The sequence below is a fragment of the Gossypium arboreum genome, chromosome 3 (assembly GCF_025698485.1).
Source record: "Gossypium arboreum isolate Shixiya-1 chromosome 3, ASM2569848v2, whole genome shotgun sequence".
Lineage (NCBI taxonomy): Eukaryota > Viridiplantae > Streptophyta > Magnoliopsida > Malvales > Malvaceae > Gossypium > Gossypium arboreum.
The window spans coordinates 45,597,799-45,618,324 of NC_069072.1; the positions used below are offsets into that span (position 1 = coordinate 45,597,799).

The 20,526-nt window shown below is 34.5% G+C and overlaps 4 protein-coding genes across 4 annotated transcripts; 3 read left to right on the forward strand and 1 right to left on the reverse strand.

Annotated features, from left to right (window-relative positions):
* The first annotated feature begins 1,442 nt into the window (after positions 1 to 1,442).
* LOC108482651 (uncharacterized) lies at positions 1,443 to 2,536 on the forward strand. Its single transcript, XM_017785774.2, has 2 exons — positions 1,443 to 2,141; positions 2,240 to 2,536. The coding sequence occupies exons 1-2, from the start codon at positions 1,656 to 1,658 to the stop codon at positions 2,333 to 2,335; spliced, it is 582 nt and encodes a 193-aa protein (XP_017641263.1). The 5' UTR covers positions 1,443 to 1,655; the 3' UTR covers positions 2,336 to 2,536.
* Positions 2,537 to 3,038: 502 nt separating this feature from the next.
* Positions 3,039 to 7,716, forward strand: LOC108482498 (integrin-linked protein kinase 1). The gene is made up of 11 exons (XM_017785632.2): positions 3,039 to 3,556; positions 3,650 to 3,724; positions 4,998 to 5,114; positions 5,282 to 5,376; positions 5,727 to 5,847; positions 5,948 to 6,027; positions 6,311 to 6,370; positions 6,648 to 6,769; positions 6,846 to 6,931; positions 7,022 to 7,137; positions 7,297 to 7,716. Exons 1-11 carry the CDS (start codon positions 3,263 to 3,265, stop codon positions 7,418 to 7,420), a joined length of 1,290 nt encoding a protein of 429 aa, XP_017641121.1. The 5' UTR covers positions 3,039 to 3,262; the 3' UTR covers positions 7,421 to 7,716.
* Positions 7,717 to 12,254: 4,538 nt separating this feature from the next.
* On the forward strand, positions 12,255 to 16,940 carry LOC108483106 (rhamnogalacturonan I rhamnosyltransferase 1). The gene is made up of 8 exons (XM_017786318.2): positions 12,255 to 13,063; positions 13,548 to 13,615; positions 13,698 to 13,786; positions 13,876 to 14,038; positions 14,213 to 14,502; positions 14,925 to 15,129; positions 15,541 to 15,698; positions 15,772 to 16,940. Exons 1-8 carry the CDS (start codon positions 12,799 to 12,801, stop codon positions 16,043 to 16,045), a joined length of 1,512 nt encoding a protein of 503 aa, XP_017641807.1. The 5' UTR covers positions 12,255 to 12,798; the 3' UTR covers positions 16,046 to 16,940.
* LOC108483107 (fructose-bisphosphate aldolase-lysine N-methyltransferase, chloroplastic) lies at positions 16,503 to 19,732 on the reverse strand. Its single transcript, XM_017786320.2, has 6 exons — positions 19,091 to 19,732; positions 18,908 to 18,936; positions 18,532 to 18,743; positions 18,190 to 18,312; positions 17,222 to 17,626; positions 16,503 to 16,941 (listed from the first exon to the last, which is right to left on the reverse strand). The coding sequence occupies exons 1-6, from the start codon at positions 19,570 to 19,572 to the stop codon at positions 16,726 to 16,728; spliced, it is 1,467 nt and encodes a 488-aa protein (XP_017641809.1). The 5' UTR covers positions 19,573 to 19,732; the 3' UTR covers positions 16,503 to 16,725.
* Positions 19,733 to 20,526: the final 794 nt, after the last annotated feature.

A 20,526-nucleotide genomic window follows, 5' to 3' on the forward strand; every position in this document is an offset into this window, starting at 1 on the left:
AGCTTAGTGGGTTTCAGGTTTGATCATGGTTCATTACTTCATTTACATCCTAGTATACACAAATTACATGTTTATCCCAAGCACACATTTAAGTATAGATCTCCTCAGATAACATGCCAAAAGAACCAATGTCTGAAAACAATCATGCCTTAATCTGGAATTCAATAGGTAATAGAAGGGCTATTAATACCCGCATTTGCAGTAAAACGAATGGTGGATAGAGCTTAGAGCTTCTTCAGTGTAAAGAGTGCCACTGCAACAGCATGCATAAGAACAAGAGAAAATATCAGTGAATTGTGCACAATAGGCCAAAACTCCCCCTCCCCCCTCTTAATCATCCTTAGCTACATATACCGTTATGATATTTAACAAAATCAGAGCAACTCTACATAATTTTAATTGGTATAATAAGAAATTTAACCCTCAATGTGTACATACTTTATCAATTTAGTCTTGATTTAACAAATTTAGCTCAAGATTTATACATATCAATTTAGTACTAATTCTAAAAATTATTTAAAATTTAAAAATTATTCTTAAATATATATAAATTAAGCTCAAACACATATATAAATATAAAATTTAGAAAATTGATACGAAAGACTAACGTTTAATTTCGATTTTAATTTTTTTCCAAATTTTCATTTCATTTATTTATTTATTTTTACTCCTCCATTTTCAAGAACTCAAAAGTCCTTTCAATTCAAATCTCAATTTCTTGATTTTAAAACCAATATTTTCTTAAATTCATTTCTGAAATAGCTTATTTCTTTTCAAAGTTTCGATTGTCGATTCAAATCTTTCATTTTTTACTTCTCCTTTACTACCCAAAACCAAAAATCAATTATTTGAGCAAGAAAAAGCAAAACAATATATGGTCATAAAAGATCAATGAAGTTGGTGTTGGAATTGATCTCATTTTGGCTATCATATCTCAACCACATTTTCATTTTCATTGATTGTAAAAGTAATAGATTCATCAAAGTTGATGTCAGATCTCCACATTTTTTAAATGCGTACTTAAACTCAAGCTATTAGCTCCACGAAATGTAAATATGATATTTTTGAATTTTAATAAACAAAGATTTACTCTCTCTTTTTTCTTTTAATTAAGACAACAGATTGTATAAATGATAAGGTTAAATTTATTAAATTTTTAAAATCAAAATTTAATTAACAAAATATGTGACATCTAAAGTTAAATTTATTATTATACTAATCAAAATTACGTAGAATTAACAGAAAATATTAAACGCTTATTTTGTGAGATATATTGGAGATGTGTTTTTTATACCAAAAGTTAGTATAATAATCCGGTAATACGTATATTTGGTTATAACCATGTTAAAATGATCAGATTAATAAAGGGTGATTGATGAAAGGAGATTTGGCCCACAATATCCTGAAACTTGAAGCAAATGAAAGACCCAAAACGAACCTCCTTTATACATTGATTGAAGTGGAGTGGACATGAAATACAATAATCCAATCCATTCTTACATTGTCAAACCTCCAGATATTTCTTTCTTCTTAACATACATCTACTCCTTGGCAAAGCCAGATATTTAACCATAGTTCAACGTTACAGACCATGTGTGAATATACAAAGAGAACCTAAAGTTGTGCTCCCTTTGATACCAATCCCGAGAGATAACATGGATGAAGGCGAGTTATCGGATGGGTTAAGTGAGTGGGAGCTAATCCAGGCCCCAGCACATTCAACTCCTCTCATCACACCATTAGCGGAACAACACATGGTAGCTACTGCTACCACCAAAGACAACAGCCCCCAACATCAACATCACTTGTCTGTCTTCCCCCCAAGTCGCCGTGATGGCTTAGAAGAAGAAGAAGAAGTGAATTCTTCAGTGACCTCTTGGTCGATGATCAAAGGAGATGGAGCAAACTCATGGTCTTTGAAGAATACAAGTGCCATCGGTAAAATCCTGACTAATGGGGCTTTAAAACTTGCTGCTAGGGTTGGATATTATGTGGGATTCGGATGGGGGGTTTGGTCAGGTAATATAGTCGTGGCAGCTATGTTGCTGTCATTTTTGTATGCCAAAGTTAGGTTGTGGGGTGGCAGAGTGAAGAAGGCGAAGAAGGACCCATTGATACGTTTGATTCAAGAGAAAGACCAGGTCTTGATTACATCTACTTAATTTCTTCTTCAAAACTCTAAAGTTTCTGGCTTAAACTACAAATATATGATGCTTATGATATTAATTTGATGTTGCAGAAGATGAAGCAGCTGTTGTTTCAGATCGGCGAAATGAATGAGATATTATTATCAGCAGGAAGACGCAGGGTTCCAGTGGTTCGACTCAGCTGCTGATTCATGCTCATCTTCAGGGAATCAGTTTTAGTTGTGCTGTATTGAGTCAACTTATGAATACCAGAATAAAGTTTATACATATGTATGAGCAACATACCAATTCACTACACCTTATGTATATAGTTAGACAACACTCCTACTTTTTGTTGATGTTATAAATATCTTTTTTCTTAAGTATTTGTCGCTGCAACCAATCAATAATGAGGGCTAAAGATAAAGTTGCATTTCAGCATTTATTAATCAATAATTATTGAAATGATAAACTACAAAAATAGTTACTTTTGTTTGTCTTAGATTACATTTTAATCACTTATGTTTGAAATGTTACGTTTAAATCACTTACGTTATCGTTTTGTCACGAAGTGGTCACTCTACCGTTAAACTTCATTACCTCCTTAACGGCAGTCCTGTGTGACAGTCTAAATGAGTTTTAAATATCAACTTGAATATTCAGTTGTTGTGATGAAAATAAGTTTTTAATTAAATCAATTTAATTTGAACTATTACATAGGACATTTAAGTTGGTATTTAAAATCTATTTGGAATGTCATGTAGGATCGTCGTTAGGGAATTACAGAGTATAACGATAAAGTGATCACTTTATAATAAAATAATAACGTAAATAACTAAAACGTAACATTTAAAATATAAATAATTTGAAAGCAAATAAAAATAATTGTTTTTATAGTTTATGCTTACCGAAAATGCGGGAAAACGTTACTTCTTACTTTATTTTCTAAAATAAAAAAGACTGGAAATACAATTTCTTCGGAATAAATTGAAGGAGAGAATATGGAGAGAGAAAGAATCTTTTCGGTTGAAAAAGTAAAACGGAATAACGGATGAAGCAAATATTTTAATTTTGCATTTCATTTGGAATCCGACGAACACTCCTCCCTTCATACAGAAAAAGAAGAAACAAAAGCGATGAGCTCAAGCAAAGCCGGCGGAGAACCGTCGGCGCGGGGATCGACCTCTTCGGACAGGCAAAAGGAGAAGGCCAGACTGAGCCGGACTTCGCAGATCTTATGGCATGCTCATCAGAATGACGCCTCCGCTGTACGCAAGCTTCTCCAGGAGGATCGGTCTTTGGTCAATGCTAGGGACTACGACAACCGTACGCCTCTCCACGTCGCTTCACTCCATGGTTGGATCGACGTCGCCACTTGCCTCCTCGAGTTTGGCGCCGACGTCAACTCCCAAGATCGGTGGAGGAATACGGTGCCTGCCTCTTCTTTCGTCTTCGCTTTCACTCTTTTCTTTTTCTTTCTTTGGATTTAACTTTAAATTTGTTTTTCTTTTTGGTGATTGAAGCCATTAGCCGATGCAGAAGGAGCTAAGAAACATAAAATGATCGAACTATTAAAATCATATGGTGGATTATCTTATGTAAGTTCAGCCTTTTACTTGCCACTTTTTTCTTTGTTCGAGGTTTTTTTAACTATGCTTTCAATTGTTGATCTAAAATGAGAGGAATTCTTAAAATGCCTGTTCTTATAATTGCTTTTCTTCTTTGTAATAATAGTCAGCTATAACAGTACGATGGATAAATAGTTGTGGGAAATGGAACTTGAATGCAAGCTTTCTGTGATCATATTTGGCCAGACTAGTGATGCAACGGGCGGGGCGAGTTGGATTTTTTCCCCCAACCCGACTCTGACCCAATACTCTATGGTCATGTCCGGTTTCTACTCAATCCCCTTATAAAAATTCAATCCGCCCCAAATTCGAACCCGAAAATTAATTGTATATCCAACTCCGACTCGATTCAATTAGATTTGAGTTTAAATTTTTAATCTAAATTTTTATTAATTAAATTAAAAATATTTAAAAAAAAACTATGTTTAGGATATCTAAGTAAAAAGATATATATTACATCATAGAAAAAAACGAAAATAGAAAGGAGATTTGAAAAATAAACTAAAATTAGAGGGAAAAATAAACTAGTGTGAAATGGAAGTAAAGGTGATAAAATGGTGTTAGAAGTGATAAAATTTAAAAAAAATTTAATTTAATTAATATTAAATATATATAATGTAATTTCGTAAATATCTTGAGGCAGACTATTTCACGCTAAACCCGATTACAGCCTGACGATCCTCTAAAGCTAACTTTACCTGCCTTGCCACAAAACCTGATTTCAAGAGGAAAAAAAACCCGACCCTATCGAGTCAGATCGGCTCGGAACTTGTTGGTTTCTGGTTTTTTTACCATCCCTAGGCGAGACCTCTACGGATTACTAACATAAACAAGTAATGTGTTTTCCTTTTTCATGCTTGGATATGCTGACTCAAAAGTCAAAACTGTGGATGGCCTATAATTTTCCATTGATCCTGGATATCTTTCATTTTTCTACTGTTGTCAAAGCTTTATCATATTAGAGATAGCTGCTTGATCCGAATGTTGTGTCTTTCCCTTTCCATACGCATTGATGATGTAACTATGCATCCCTCCCTCTCTCTCGTGCCGTAATTCATGAACAATTCCCTTAAGATGTCAAATGCTCACTAATTATAGCCTCTTACGGCTTGCTCATCATCTCATGTGATCTGATTGACGCGGAAGCTAGACAAACAAGTTTAATTGATGGAAAACCTTTTAGACATGTTAGCTTGTATTTTAACTGCTTTTGGGTTAAAAGTTAAAGTTCTCTTTGTTGCAGGGACAAAATGGAAGCCATTTTGAGCCAAAGCCAGTTCCACCTCCTCTACCTAACAAGTGTGACTGGGAAGTTGACCCTTCTGAGCTGGACTTCTCAAATTCAAATATCATAGGGAAGGTGTGATCTCAATTTTTAAACATTGCTAACTTTCAATCTATCAGTTTTGAACTTGAATTCATATATAAGTTGCTCAAGTTCTGGTTATCAGCAATTCAGCATGCAAGTACCTCGTCTATTTTCCTAATACAATGTGTGCTTTCACTAATTATATCTCACACTTTCAGGGGTCATTTGGTGAGATTTTAAGGGCCAGTTGGCGAGGAACACCTGTAGCTGTCAAACGCATTCTTCCATCACTTTCAGATGACAGATTGGTGATGTAAGCCCACAATGTTTTGAATGTATCTCTATAGTTCCAAGGATCTTTCCCATGAATGTTTTCTTTCTTTGATGTTGTCACATGCAGAAAATTATGTGCTTATTGACTGACAATGGATGTTGACCTAAGAGAAAAAACAGAACTGACATGAATTCACCCAAAATGTCATGAAACATTTTCTTTAATGATTCATGCCTCTTCTCGTGGTAATTAGCTTCGATTTTGAAAGATGTTTCCACATTTCTACTGGTTTATCTGATGCTTGTTATTGCTGTGATCAATTCCCTCTCTATCCTTTATTCTTTTATTGATTCTGCAACTCGTTGTGTGTTTCTGCTGTGCTAGTGCAGTCAGGATTTCCGGCATGAAGTGAATTTGCTCGTAAAGCTCCGCCATCCAAATGTAGTTCAATTCCTCGGAGCTGTCACTGACAAGAAGCCTCTTATGTTAATTACTGAATATTTAAGAGGGGTACGCGATTGCATTTATGTTCTCGTTCTAAATAGTTTAGTTCTCTCTGTAGAAATTCTAAATAGAAATCTAAGTTTTACTTTAATTACTTATCATACAGGGTGATCTTCATCAGTATCTCAAGGAAAAGAATGGACTCAATTCATCAGCAGCCATCAACTTCGCATTGGACATTGCTAGGTATGTAGGAAAGCTTGTGAAGCTATATGGTCCGTGCAGCTCTGTGTGATGTTCTTGACATCTAAGTAAAACTTGAGGGTAAAAATGAGATAATATGTAGTAGCGTAGCATAAATCTTGTTTTATTTCTTAATTAAGATAAAATCATTTATTTTCTTTGGTTTTGAACGACTTCCCTTCCTTTCGATATACAGAATATGTGTTTGCTATGTGACTGACTGGATTAATTTTCTCACATTTGTATGCCTATTTTACTAATCTGGATTTATAATTTTTTTCCTAAGGGGTATGGCTTATCTTCACAATGAGCCAAATGTCATAATTCATCGAGATCTAAAACCAAGGTGAGTCGGTTTCTCTTTCAGTTCTGCTCTGGAACTCTCCTGTTTTTGTTCTACTATGACTACCTATTGGTTCAAATATCTAAGATTTGATTGACTGCGAGCTTATGTTGAGGAAATTTCTTTTCGAATTTTGAATGCTTAAAGAAGTTTGGCCCTTTTTCTGAAAGCACAAACTATTTTCCCTAATTTTCTAGTTGCTTTGTTTCCTTTTCGCTTCCAGGATTAATGTTTAAAACACGTTCTTTTTATCGTGTTAAAATTTACTTCTTTTTATCAGGAATGTGCTTCTGGTAAACACCAGCGCAGACCATTTGAAAGTTGGAGACTTTGGACTGAGCAAGCTCATCAAGGTCCAAAATTCTCATGATGTCTACAAAATGACAGGCGAAACAGGGAGTTGTGAGTCTCTTAAAGATTTCCTTCGGATATAATATGATTCTCAGATACTTACTTTCATGACTTGGAACTGGAATAGATCGTTATATGGCTCCTGAAGTTTTCAAGCACCGGAAATATGACAAAAAGGTTGATGTTTTCTCTTTTGCGATGATACTTTATGAGGTAATCTTCTTCCTCTCTCAAAATGGTGTTGATCATGCAATGCAATATTCGAGTCTACTTCCGATACATGATAATTCTTACTTGGAGCAGATGATTGAAGGAGAACCACCATTCTCAAATCATGAGCCTTATGAAGCAGCAAAGTTAGTGGCAGAGGGTCACCGGCCTAATTTTCGTTCAAAGTCATTTCTCCCTGAACTGAGAGAGTAAGCCATCTATTTTACTATAATGTTTCTTTTCAAAGATGTTTATTAGTTAATGTTAGTAAAGTTTCTTAACTGGATTTGATTTTATATAAAAACAAATAATTGGAGTGATGGGCTTGGAGAATGGGGTGGTTGTTGATTGTTGAACATTTGTTATAGCTTAACAGGTAAGTGCTGGGCTTCTGACATGAACCAAAGACCTTCTTTCTTGGAAATTCTCAAGAGGCTTGAAAAGATAAAGGGAAATGCACCCAGCGACAGTCATTGGAATATATTCAGTTAATGATAAATTCCCCTTTCCAGGTCGCCTATTTGTGTAGATAATGGTATTATAAAGTAGATTTTTCCATGACTGGATTACCTCTGTCCTTTCCAATTCAATCATGAAAGTAGGTCTGTGAAGCAAGTGAACCAAGGAGGTCTCCGGCATTGACAGTACATAAAATGTTTCATCATCTTAACAGGGTTGTATCTTGCATCCTTCAATTGTATCCCTTTTAGTCTTTTTACTGATATTGTTTTATTCTTTGTATATGGTGAATTTGATTTCTTGTTTTGCAAGGGACAACTTTTGAATCATTGCCACTCCTTTTATAGCTTTTAGGTGTCAAATATGAGCATGATACATATATTACTTGTATTAGATTGCGTGTTTCAGTACCCTGTCCCAAAGTTATCATCGAGGGAGAGCATTTTAGATTATTAACATGAGACCTAGAAATTACATTGTCAAACGAAGTAGCTAATAATAATTAAAAGGAAAAAATAGGGATGTTGGGTAACACAGTCAAATCAAATAAGCTTATTTTCTTGGAAGAAGGATTTTAGGTACCAAAATTGTAATCTTGCAACTGAGAAGCCAAAACAAAGTGAGACGAAGGACAACCACATCATTTTGGAGATAGTCTCTTGATTTAGCTGCTGCATTTCTTTTTCTCTGAAGGGAAGCCAAATAGGGTGGGCAAAGAAATTAAGATTCATTAAAGGGGGAAAAAAAGTGAGAAATATGTTACCCTACCTTGCCAGGAAATAAAACATTTCTTCATGAATGGAATTAATAGTGTGGTACGACTGCACAGCCACAAAGCCTTGGGTGCATTATAAAAAGTACGAACAAATATATATAGCACGCATGCTTATGTTTGTGCCAGTTTTGTTGTTTCCTAATATCATCAATAAATGAAGAGACTTACATCGACATGGCCTTTCTTGGCAACATTAAACCAGTCCTTAAACTGAACACCTGTCTTCCAGTCAAAATCAATGGTCAAGGTAATCAGAGGCCAATGCTCCGGTGCCGAAAAGCAAGCCATGTAATTTCCCTGCTCCATCGCCGTAAATACAAACTGTCCTTTCTCTACTTTCTCCACCCACTGAAAAATATGGCCATGCGACGACGTTACCTTGACGTTCAACTAGTGAGAATCAGGCAATAGTTGATGACGGTCCTGGTTGGGATTGATAACTTGATACTTCCCCACCGTCATTGAATTGCTTTTCATGTCTTCCGAGATGCACTTAGTCTTTCCCGATTGTATGTCGAACCGTAATGATTGGGATGAAGGGACCAACAACACCCCCACTAACAATACCATCCATCCTATCATCATCATAGCCAACGCCTCAACTCCAACTACGGTACTCACAATTAGTCACCGAGTTTCTTAGGTTTTTTTTTTTTTTTAAAGGGAAAAAAAAACCATATCACCTATATTAGATAATTCTTAATTTTTTTTTATCAAAAAGCTATAAATTAAATAATTTATTTATTTCTTATTTTAAATTTACAATATTATACCTATTTAAAATTTAAATTTGAGTTGTTTATCTAGATTTTAACTTCTACTAAAAGATTTCTCTGAAGGAGTAAAATTATTAATTTTTTAAAAAAGAAGATAATATTTGATTATGGTTTGATTTTTTAAAAATAATTCAGTATCCTCTTCAAGAAATGAGTAAGGTTCACCCATGAACCAAAATTTAAACCTTGATATTCATTATATTATGATTAATTACTAAAAGAAATTGTATTTTTAACATTTAAAATTAACCTTTTGTCATCCTTAAATTTTCTTCTAATAATTTATTATTGTTATCTTTTACATATTATGTAATCATATAATATATATATATATATATATATATATAAATAAAATAAGGTCAAACTATCAAAATAGTCACTTATGTTTGTCTCAAATTATATTTTAGTCACTTATGTTTAAAATGTTATGTTTTAGTCACTTACGTTATCGTGTTGTAATATTTTTTAGTCACTGAACTGTTAATAACCGTTAATGGTGTAACGGTAAGCTGACATGGCACGTTAAATTATCATTTCAAATGAAAATTTTAGGTTAAATTATATAATTGGTCCCCATATTTTTTTTGTTTTGAGAAATTTAATTTTTTTCTTTTATATTAAAAGAGATGGAGAAGGGAGGGAAAAGTAGAAGAGAATGAAAAAAAATTAAAATAACATAAAAGAAAAAATTAAATTGCTCAAAACAAAAAAAAATATGGGAATCGATTGTATAATTTAACATAAAGTTTTTGTTTAAAATGATGATTCAACGTGTCACATTAGCTTATCATTACACCGTTAATGGTAATTAACAGCTTAGTGGCTAAAATGTTAAACACATTACCGTAAGTGACTAAAATATAATCTAAAAGAAACAAAAGTGATTATTTTGATAGTTTACCCATAAAATAAAACAAGATAGGAATTTTAAAGTTAAACATTTGCATAAGAGGGTCCATTCCCTCCTTTATTTTGGAGTCTTTTAAGACAAAGAAGACATGAGGTGGTGTTTCGGAAATGGCATGAATATTAGAGAATTGAAAGATGTTTGGATTAATGATGAATGGTGAATTGGTGCAATATGGGGTAATGATGTTTTGTTTGGGATAGGTATTGTTGACAAGGAAATGAGGATATCTTTTATGATTAACTCAATTTTTCTATATAATATTATTTGATTGTTTCAAAATGTATTGCTTTTGTAAAAAGAAATACTCCCCCATCCTAATCAAATAGCACCACATCATCACATCATTAAAATTTAATAAAATAAAAATTTTATATTAATTGATTGGAACATGTGAAAACACGATAACTAATTAAATAGATTACAGATAGTCTCTGCTTTATACTTTTTGGATGGTTGGTTAGTGACTAACCTCCCGTGTGCTTCATACTATCCACGGGAGGGGCTATTTATCCTTAGCCACCCAATTGGACCCTCCGTTAATCCACCCGCTATTAACGAGCACATTCTCTTCACCCAGTAACTATGACCTACTTATAAGTACCTCAAAACTCAACATAGAAGGGACTCTTTCTTTCCTTCTTTACATATATTAATAGCCCTAGCTTTCCCTTCTTCTCTCCATTCTTTGACTTTCTCGACTCTCAACTTCGGCATGGGTGAACTGACTTTCCTCAGCACCACCCTTTCTCTTTTTTCTTCATCATCCTTGAAACCATGTATCAACATTAATATAAATATTAATATTAAATAAAATAAAAAAATACTCTCTCCCTTTCCCTCCACCATCGTCTTTTTCCCTCGTTCTTAGGTATCAAAAAACTTTAAAAAATAATGGTTATTTATGATTTTATTTTCATCTTTTGTCATGAGTGGTGGCAGGGACAGAGCCAAGAGGGGGCTGGTAGGGCCCTAGCTCTCCTTAAAATAGAAAATTTCACCTTTAATCCTTCTATAATTTTAAAAATTGTAAATTAGTATATAATAAAATTACACTTAATAAGAAAAAATTGATTTAATCTTTTAAAAATTATAAAGATATAGGCTATTAAAATAATAAATTTCACTTTTGCTATAAAAAAAATATAATTTTATTTCGGCCCCCTCAAAAAAATTTTTGACTCTAGTGAGGGGTGGTTTTTGAAGTTAGTGACCATGGAATCATCACCATTTTTTTGCTTTGATGGGTTTTGAGGTTCTTTTATTTTTGTGTTACTATCTCTACTTCCATGGAAGGTGGTAGATTGGTGCTGTTGACTTATTTTCTATATAGGGACGAGGGGGAAGAGGGACGGGGAGAGGGGAGATAATTTTTAATGTAATTATTTTAAGACATTAATTTATACAAAACTTAAAAATAATAGATTAAGAAATTAAAATAATAGTTTATTATATGTTGATTGTTGGTAAAAGTGATTTCTCAAATCTAAAATGTATTTTATATAATGAATAGATGATGCTACATTTAGGGAATAAATCAAACATAAAATCATATGTTAAGGGATTGTTATAATAAATTTGCATTAAAACCCAGTTGCTCATATATTTTACTACTCAATCAGGGTTCCTTTCCCACAATTTTCAATTTTAATTATCAAATTTATTTTGTTAACCACGGAATTAATTTAAATAAATACATCATATTAAAAATAATAATCATACTTCAATTGTTTATTATTTTTCTATATCATGTTAGTGAAAGAAAAATTCAATATCAAATTGAGTTACAACACCAAATTAATCAATAGCATTGAAAAGTATTTTATGTAAAAGATTAATTACTTATTTATAAAATTCACTAAACATGTATTTAGATCTTTTATTTAAAATATTAAAATAAATTTTCAATTAAAGTAAGTCCCTTATTGGTTACACCAAATAGATTATAATGGCTATTATTTCAGGCATTGAAGAATGGGGTGGAGAAATGATGACATTCCATTTACTTTGATTTGGATTTAGACATCTTTCCATCCCTTTTTATATACATATGATTTGGGGGGTTTAAAGATACGAGATAAAAAGCATAGTTTGAAGGGAATGAATTATGAAAGAAGTAGGCATTCACATGAAATCACTGCACTGGAGCTGCTTCAACAAACCAAATGGCGGATTCAAGTACAATGTAGGCCGCCTCCCTATTCAATGAGGAGCCATCGCTCAAATATAAAACTCACTGAAATTCACTATTCCTTTGGTTGTGCTCAAAACCAACCTTCATCCATTACGATGATATTAGATAAAACGGATATTGTTAGGATAAACCTATTAAATTTATGTTTCAGTCGTTTAATTTTAATTAAATTTTCTTTTTAAACTTATTCAAAGAAAATTATTTAAATTTAACTTTATAAATTTAGTGCTTAATTTTTGTGATTTGATCTTAAGACATGAATATGGGATAGTGATTTACTAAAAAAACACCTTTAACCAATAAATTAAACATTGGATTGAATACAAACATTCATTAGTAAATAAAAAAGTCGTTGGAACGGTCGGAGGCTCGGAGCCGTCCATTTTTACCTTACAAAATTTAACTCTTCTTTTTTTCCCTTCAAATGCTTTATCTTTCTCAGTAACCAAACAGGCCTCCTATCCCGTTTAAAATCCAAGGAACAGGAAAAAGAAAAGGAAATACCTTTAAACCGTTTTCTTTTTCCTCCACGGCCATTAAAAAAAAAAATCAGTTATTATCTTTTTGGTTGATGAGATTAAGTTTCTTTTTCAAATTAATTTGATTACTTTCCTCTAGTTAGCCATTTAGGCTTTGTGATCTTTTCTAGGGTTGTTTCAGAAAGAAAGGGAAATTGCATATATTTGTTTATTGTAAGGTGCCAAGGATTGATAATATTTGTTCAAATGAAGAAGCGGCAATGAGGAGAGAGGCAGAGAAATGGAGGTTAGATCTGAGAATAGTATACAAGTGAGGTCCGACAAGTTCCTTAGTACAGTGATTCCTAGGACTCGCCTTCAGGTTTGGTTCTTTAGAGTTTGTTCCAGCATTTTGCTTTGGACTTGTTTGGTACACATCGTCGCCGTTGCTGAGCTATGGCATCCTCGTTTGCTTACCGGTTTTACCAGCCGGATTTCCTGGATCACGCGCCCTCCTCTTCGTCTTCAACACTCGCTCCATTCCCCTCCCCCTCTTGTTCCTCCCAGTGAGTTTACCTCCGTATCTCTCTTGTTCTTCTTTTGCCTTTAATTTGCTCCATTTTTCGACGTGGCTTGGGAAAAATGCTTGAATTTGAGAAAATAAAAATTGGTATGTAGAAATATGCAATTTCTTTTGGCTTTTATGCTTCAGTCTTAGTTTACATTCACTATAGCACACTCGGTTATATTTCTAGCTAGTTTCACCTGGAAACTCTATTGAATTTGATTGTTGGAATGCCGTCTATGTTGTCCTTTTAGGCTGTCAACATACCACTGATACTGCATTTCTGGGTTATTGATCATGTTCTTGAGTTACTTATGTCTGAGGTTAGAACCTCCATGTCTTAGTTTCTTCTTCGGCTATTGAGAATTTTATGACCGATTTCTAATACCTTGAAAATGCGTCCATTAATTTTATTGAAGGAAACACTTTTTGCCTTTGCGTTCAGTCTTACGAAAAGTAGGATACTTGGTCATGTATACTTGCAGGGTACTATAGAAGTAATGGTTTTCTTAAAGTTTCTTGCAATGGGGGCTTGAATCAAATGCGTGCTGCGGTCTGCATCTCTTCTCTAGTTCATCTTTACCTTGTCTTTACATTTGATATTTATGTTATTAAGCTAATTTGCCTTTTTTTAGATCTGTGACATGGTAACTGTTGCCAGACTTTTAAATCTCACTTTGGTTGTACCGGAGCTTGATAAGAAATCATTCTGGGCGGACCCTAGGTGTGTTTATCGTTCTGAAAATGTTACAGTATTGTTCCCTTCTTTCACAGCTGCTTTAAGAGTATTTGATTCATGATCTGTGTTTGCAGCGATTTTGAGGATATTTTTGATGTCAGACATTTCATTGATTCGCTAAGGGATGAAGTTCGAATTGTCAGAAGGCTACCAAAGAGGTTTAGTAGTAAATACGGGTTTGAAGCTTTTCAGATGCCTCCCGTTAGCTGGTCAAATGAAAAATACTACTTAGAACAGGTTTTTTGCTCATTCCTAATCATTGCTTACTCTCTCATTTATGGTTTCAACGAGAGAAAATTTGTAGTTCTCTCAATGGATGGATATTGATGTGTCATGTGTTTGTGTCTTTTCTTTGCTTTTTTTCCTTTTGGTTATGAAGTAGAATCTAATGCCTTCGACTCTGTTTTACAGATTCTACCACTGTTCAGTAAGCATAAGGTGGTACACTTCAATAGGACAGATACACGACTTGCAAATAATGGGATCCCACTCTCTCTTCAAAAACTGAGATGCCGTGTTAATTTCCAAGGACTGAAATTTACTCCCCAGATTGAGACATTGGGGCACAAATTGGTTCACATTCTTCAAGAAAAGGGACCCGTTGTGGCATTGCATCTGAGATATGAGATGGACATGTTGGCTTTCTCAGGTTGTACACATGGTTGCACTGTGGAAGAAGCCGAGGAGCTAAAAAGATTGAGGTTTGTTTTGTTTGAAGCTGATAGGTTCCTGTCAAAACACTCAAATTATCTTCAGCAAGGATTGATGTCCCCTGTGTTTAGGAGACACACACTAGTCACCCCCAGCATGCTTGCACATATGCAAACAAAATTGTGAAGTAATGTGCTTCTACTTAAATATGAGCATTTTTCTAAAGTGTAATGCTAAATTTGGATGGACGATAAAGCTAAGATGCCTCCAACTCTTGGTGGTTATGAATAACTAAATTGAGTTAGTTTCTGCGAAATATGATCTGATTTGCATCAAATGCTAGAATTAGTGATGATAAGAAATTAATCTAAACTTTTCTCTATAAAGTATCTTGTCATCTCAACATTATCAATAACAAGTATCTCAGTATGCAAAACAAAAATGTAACTAGATTGCTATCCCTTCCTTTCAGGTATGCATTCCCTTGGTGGAGAGAGAAAGAGATAGTGTCTGAAGAGAGGAGACAGCAAGGGTTGTGCCCTCTGACACCGGAGGAAGCAACATTAGTTTTGCAAGCATTGGGTTTTACTAAGGAAACTCAGATTTATATTGCTTCCGGTGAGATTTATGGCAGTGAACGGAGACTGGCACCACTAAGAGCTGCATTTCCACGGATTGTGAGTTTATGACCCTCAAATATGTAGCTTTTGGTATTAACAAATTTCCTTTAATGCTCATCAAATCAATTTTTTTATTATATATTTTGCAAAATTAGTTGGATGCTTGTCGAAACTTTAAGCTTTTTTCCAGTAAATTTTGCAATGTATTGGTTATAGAAACCTAATTCAAATTATCATTGAGGCCTTCTATGATTCCAGTGGTAACAAGGCACTCATCCACGTCGAACAGTTTATATTTCATGAATCATTTTTGTTGTGCTTAATTGAGTCCCTGAATCTGTTTAAAGTGTTGATCAGCAGGGTTTAGCTCTAAGTTTGGCTTTTAAATCAGGCATCTGTTGTGTATATATATATATATATATTTTGCACATGATTCTTCTAGATCTCAAGACATTATTACAATTTCAGGTTAAAAAAGAAACACTATTAGATCCAGCGGAGCTGCAGCAATTTCAGAACCATTCATCTCAGATGGCAGCTTTAGACTTTATGGTAACGCTTGCCAGCAATACCTTCATTCCCACATATGATGGGAACATGGCAAAAGTTGTAGAAGGTCATCGCAGGTACGTATATTGCTGAAGTATGTAACAAGGGAGTGGGGATTGTTTTCATAGTCTTGACAAAGCTTTTCTTTAGGTATCTTGGGTTTAAAAAAAGTATCCTGCCAGATCGAAAGAAACTTGTTGAATTGCTGGATTTGCATCAGAATGGGACACTTCCATGGAATGATTTTGCACTAGCTGTAAGGCAAGCGCATGAAAAACGGATGGGACAGCCCTTCCATCGTCGGATTATTCCAGACAAACCAAAGGAGGAAGATTATTTCTATGCAAATCCTCAAGAGTGCCTTTGTGAGGGAACAGGTTGTGAAGACTTACTAGACCCTCGTAAATCAAGTAAGCTACAATGACTGCAGGTAAGCAGCTCTGAAACTCAGCTCGAAATGGTTTCCACGCAACTGTTCCTAAACTTTATGGACGATAACCAGTCAGGTCCTGGAGAAATGCTCTAAACATCCATGTATAAATGTACTTAAAAAGAGTTTTGTAAGAAACAACAGCAGGAAGTCCTCCAGGTTCCATCTAGGCACAGAAAGAAAAAAAAGGAAACATATTTTATCCCCTTTTTGCTTATAGATTTATTTGTTTGTTGTCCCCCGCTTACCTGTTGATTTTGTATTCAGCACTGTCACATAATTCCACTGTTGAATTAACCAAATATTTGTACAGTTTCCCTTGTCTCTAGTTCCTCAAGTGCCTTGATGTGAAGAATTGATTTCTCATCTTCTGAATCTAGCACAAATCATCACACAAAAGGAATGCATAACCAGGAAATCATTAATGATTTTATCTAGCTGCAGTTCAATGTTAAATTGTTAAGAAATATAGCTCGGGTTGAGGATGGATAAAAAGAGTAGCTACTAGGCAACAGAAATCATCTACCAAGCAAAATTCCCTACAGCAAAACTACAACATGATTGAAGGGCATTGTTAAAATGTTGTGCAAACTAAATTTGGACAGTCGTGATGGGAATTTCCTTCGATCTTTAACACATGGACCTTGATATATATTGCAAGTCTTTGACATGACCTAGTTGGTCTCCCAGAAGATGATTTCACCTTGCTCTCCAACTAGACCAAGATCTTTGAGCCTTCTTTCCTGGTAATATTCCAACTCATCCAATTCTGATTCCCGTCCTTTAAATATCTCATCAATTTGCTGGAGCACCTTCTTTTCTCCTGCCCTGATTCCTACAGCAATTTTCAGCCTCGAATCAAGATTTTCGTCTTCCATCAGCTTTTCATCCTGCAATTAACATGAATTGTTCAGTAATGAAACACTCATTTGGAAAATTTTTGGTTAGAAGGAAATTGTTTGCTCAAATTTGTTGAAAGAAGCCGAAGGTGGTTGATTAGAGAAGAGTCACTGTGACATATGATGGATTAAGGATGCAATCCTATACCCCTAGTAGAATGATTCTCTTTAGCACATATAATTAGCAAATAATCCTTTTGCAGGCGTTGATAAATTAATTACTACTAAATAATTAGCTTTGATTTTTATACAAGAAAAGATATAGCTTTACCTCTTCAATGGTGGTATGATAGCCAGAGAGAGCAGATTTGCAGGCATCACGGACAACCCGGCATATGAGCTCTTCATTGGCACGACTTACAGGTAAATCAAGGTGGCCCCAAATTGTGTTTCTAAAAATAGATTCCAAGAGGAAAGCATCTGTTCCCCCAAGTGCCACCAGTCGTAGATATGGAATGAGTGCTGGTGGAAGTGGACGACCCAAAACTATGTCAAAATAGGCAGTCTCACTCAAACCATTTGTCTCAGCAATGTCGAGCTTGTCTCCAAAAAAGGGATCTGACTCCGATATCTCCAATGTTAACGTGTAAGCATTGCGCTCGGACTTTGATTCTATGAATCCATAATCAAGTGCTAACTCAGCATTACTCTTGTCTAGATCATATTGAATCAAAACCTGTTGAATCGTCTTCTCAATCAGTCTATACAATGGAACATGTTTCATATCATATCCAGGGGCTGGTAGGGGCCAGGCGTAAAATTTCAATTTGGCCCTTTAAATTTTACAAGATTTTAATTTAGTAAAAGATAACAGTATACATTGGTCCCAAAAATGACAAAATTTTGATTTTGTCCTTCAAAACTTATAAATATATAAGCTATTAAAATTGTGAAATTGCATTTTAATTCTCATAAGGTTATATAACTTAATTCTATAAAAATTTTCTAGCTTTGCCCTTGATGATAACATAATTGTTTTGCAACATGCATGTTATAAAAGGATCAAGTTAATCCAGTCTGTCATATAAGTAAACTATATGATCTGCATACATGTAATCTCAGAATTTTTCAGCTTAGAATTGTATCAGACAATTTGAGTCCTTTCACGTTTATAAATCTTGGGTGCGTTAATTGATTAGCTAAAATGGCAGGAATGCTAAGACAACGGGATAGGTGGATGATATATATAAAATATAATATAACCCTTCTCAGATAGCTTCTAAAAGAAAAAAAACTCACCTGCTCCTCAGCCTTGACAGAAACTGGAGACCGCAAGGAAAAGAGGAGATCCCTAGAGAAAAGTCCAGCTCCTTTAATCTCCCATGCATAATCTTCTGTAGTTATGTTAGGGCTGTGGTTGATCTGATTAATGAAGAAAAGTTAAAGAATGAAACTAAAGGCAGTTATAGCTTTCCACATAACCATGACTGTTACAGCTTTTCTTTCATATTCTGTAAATTGGGAACAAGTTGCGGGGATGATCACCCTTTTATATCAGACCAACTTGCATGTAATTTCTGGAAACTGATTCCAGGGCAAGCAAGATGATGTTTGGAAACATAGTGAAGGGATGCTGCTTACCAAGTCTGCAAGAGGTATTAAAACAAGATTTTGACCGCGAAGGCGAGAAAATGCTCTTGACCTGAGAATCCCAAATGCCCAGAAGAAATCATCCAATGTTATAGGGGCTGGAAAGAGCTGCTTGTTGGGGAGTATGATTTCTTCCTCTACTTTCAAGAACTCATTCTGCACATATTCTTTCACCCCCAGTGTTGTGCTCAACAATTGAGTACCTGGTCATTGGAATGCAGTACCAACTATGAAAATTGAAACAAGATAATCTTCAACCTAAATAACATGGAAAACAATATTTCTAATCCAGCTACTTTGCTGCAGTGTTGTACAAACTTTGATAAGGAGACTATAACTTCTTACAAGTAAAATCCTAAGCATTTACCTTGAAGCTCAGCTAGCTCTTCTTCTGACCTGCACTGGAACCATAAAGAAACAACACTTTATCAACCACAATGATCTAAGCCCCATTAACGAAATGGAAATTATTATTTATAACCCAAAAAACAGATTTGTTTTTAAAGATAAATGGGGATAAAAAGGAAATAAGAAACCAAGCAACACCCACCAAAACACAGTGGAATCTGTTAACTCTGGAAGTATATCAAGATAAACCCCCCATTTAGAATCTTGCCTAAACCTCTCCCTGATCAAAAACAAAGCTACAGACACCCAAGGCTTCAATCCACTACACACGGTTCCAATCTCAGAAGCTGCAACTGCATCCTGGTTTATCCAAAACCGGTTAGGAATCTCCAAGACAACCTCGTTCCTGGAAATATTCTTTTTTGCAATGAGTCCAAGTCCTTCAGGGACCATTCCAGGCCTTACGGGAGACTTGGCAGAGACAACACCCTGGTCCTGGAGCCATTGCCAGAAGGTTTGGAGCTGCGGTGGAGGGTCAGCGGTTGCTGAAACAGGGATGGGTTTCTTTACAAAGTGGATGGAAAGTGTGGGTTTAGTGGAGAAAGAAGAAAAGGGTTTGAGAGTAGTTGAAGAAGAGGGGAAAGTAGAAGAAGGTGATGAGAGAGTGAAAAGTGAAGGTGCCATTTTGAGTGTTGTAATGGATGAGATAAGATGTGGTGGGGGATTTTATAGCTTGTGGCTTTGGATTATATTCTTTTCAACATTTTTACATGAAATATCCAACTGAACCAATCACTCAAGAAAAGAAAACCAATGAAGTTGGATCAGCCTACTACTTGAGTCCATCATTTTATATCTTCGTATCTCAACTTTATAGTTTCAAAATTACCCTTCTTCTACTTTTTATGGTTTTTCAGCCCATGATGGCTTTTCAGTGGTTGAATGAGTAACCCTACATGCGATGATCTCAGGTCCACTTGCAACCCACAAAATAATGCAAAAGATGCATGTATTATGAACAAACAAGGATTTGACTTGTCAACCAAAATGTATATTCCATGTTATTTATTTAGCTCTATGAAAGGGTGAAATAACTTAACAGTAGTATCTTATTTAGGCTGTTCAAAAATAAATCAATTTTCCATCTAATATTTTAAACTATATTTTATTTTTAAAACAACATTAAGTATCAAGTTGAATTAAATATTTGTGCGTCGGATGATTTTTTTTTGGAAAATTATTTGGATTTAAGTTGAATAGCTTCAAATTTAAAAATTTTAATTTTTAAATCAATTTGAATCAAGGTGGAGTCAAGAAATTTAAATTGTAGGGTCAAATTTAAAAAATTTAAATATTTATAAAAGTCATATAAATTAATCTACAATACTAATCCTTGATAAAATAATGTATTATATTGTTAGATGTAAGACTATTATGTAGTTTTTGTACTAAGAAGTTGGAAACTTTTGATCCGCTCTTACAATTTTTTGGGGAAAAGTTGCGATTGCGAGATTGACAAGGTAACTTTTACAAATATATCATTATCATATTATCTCTATCATTTGGATGATAATTTGTAATGTAAGCTCTAATCCTTGAATAGGTAGAAAGTTTTGAAGACTAAACTTTACTCTTTTG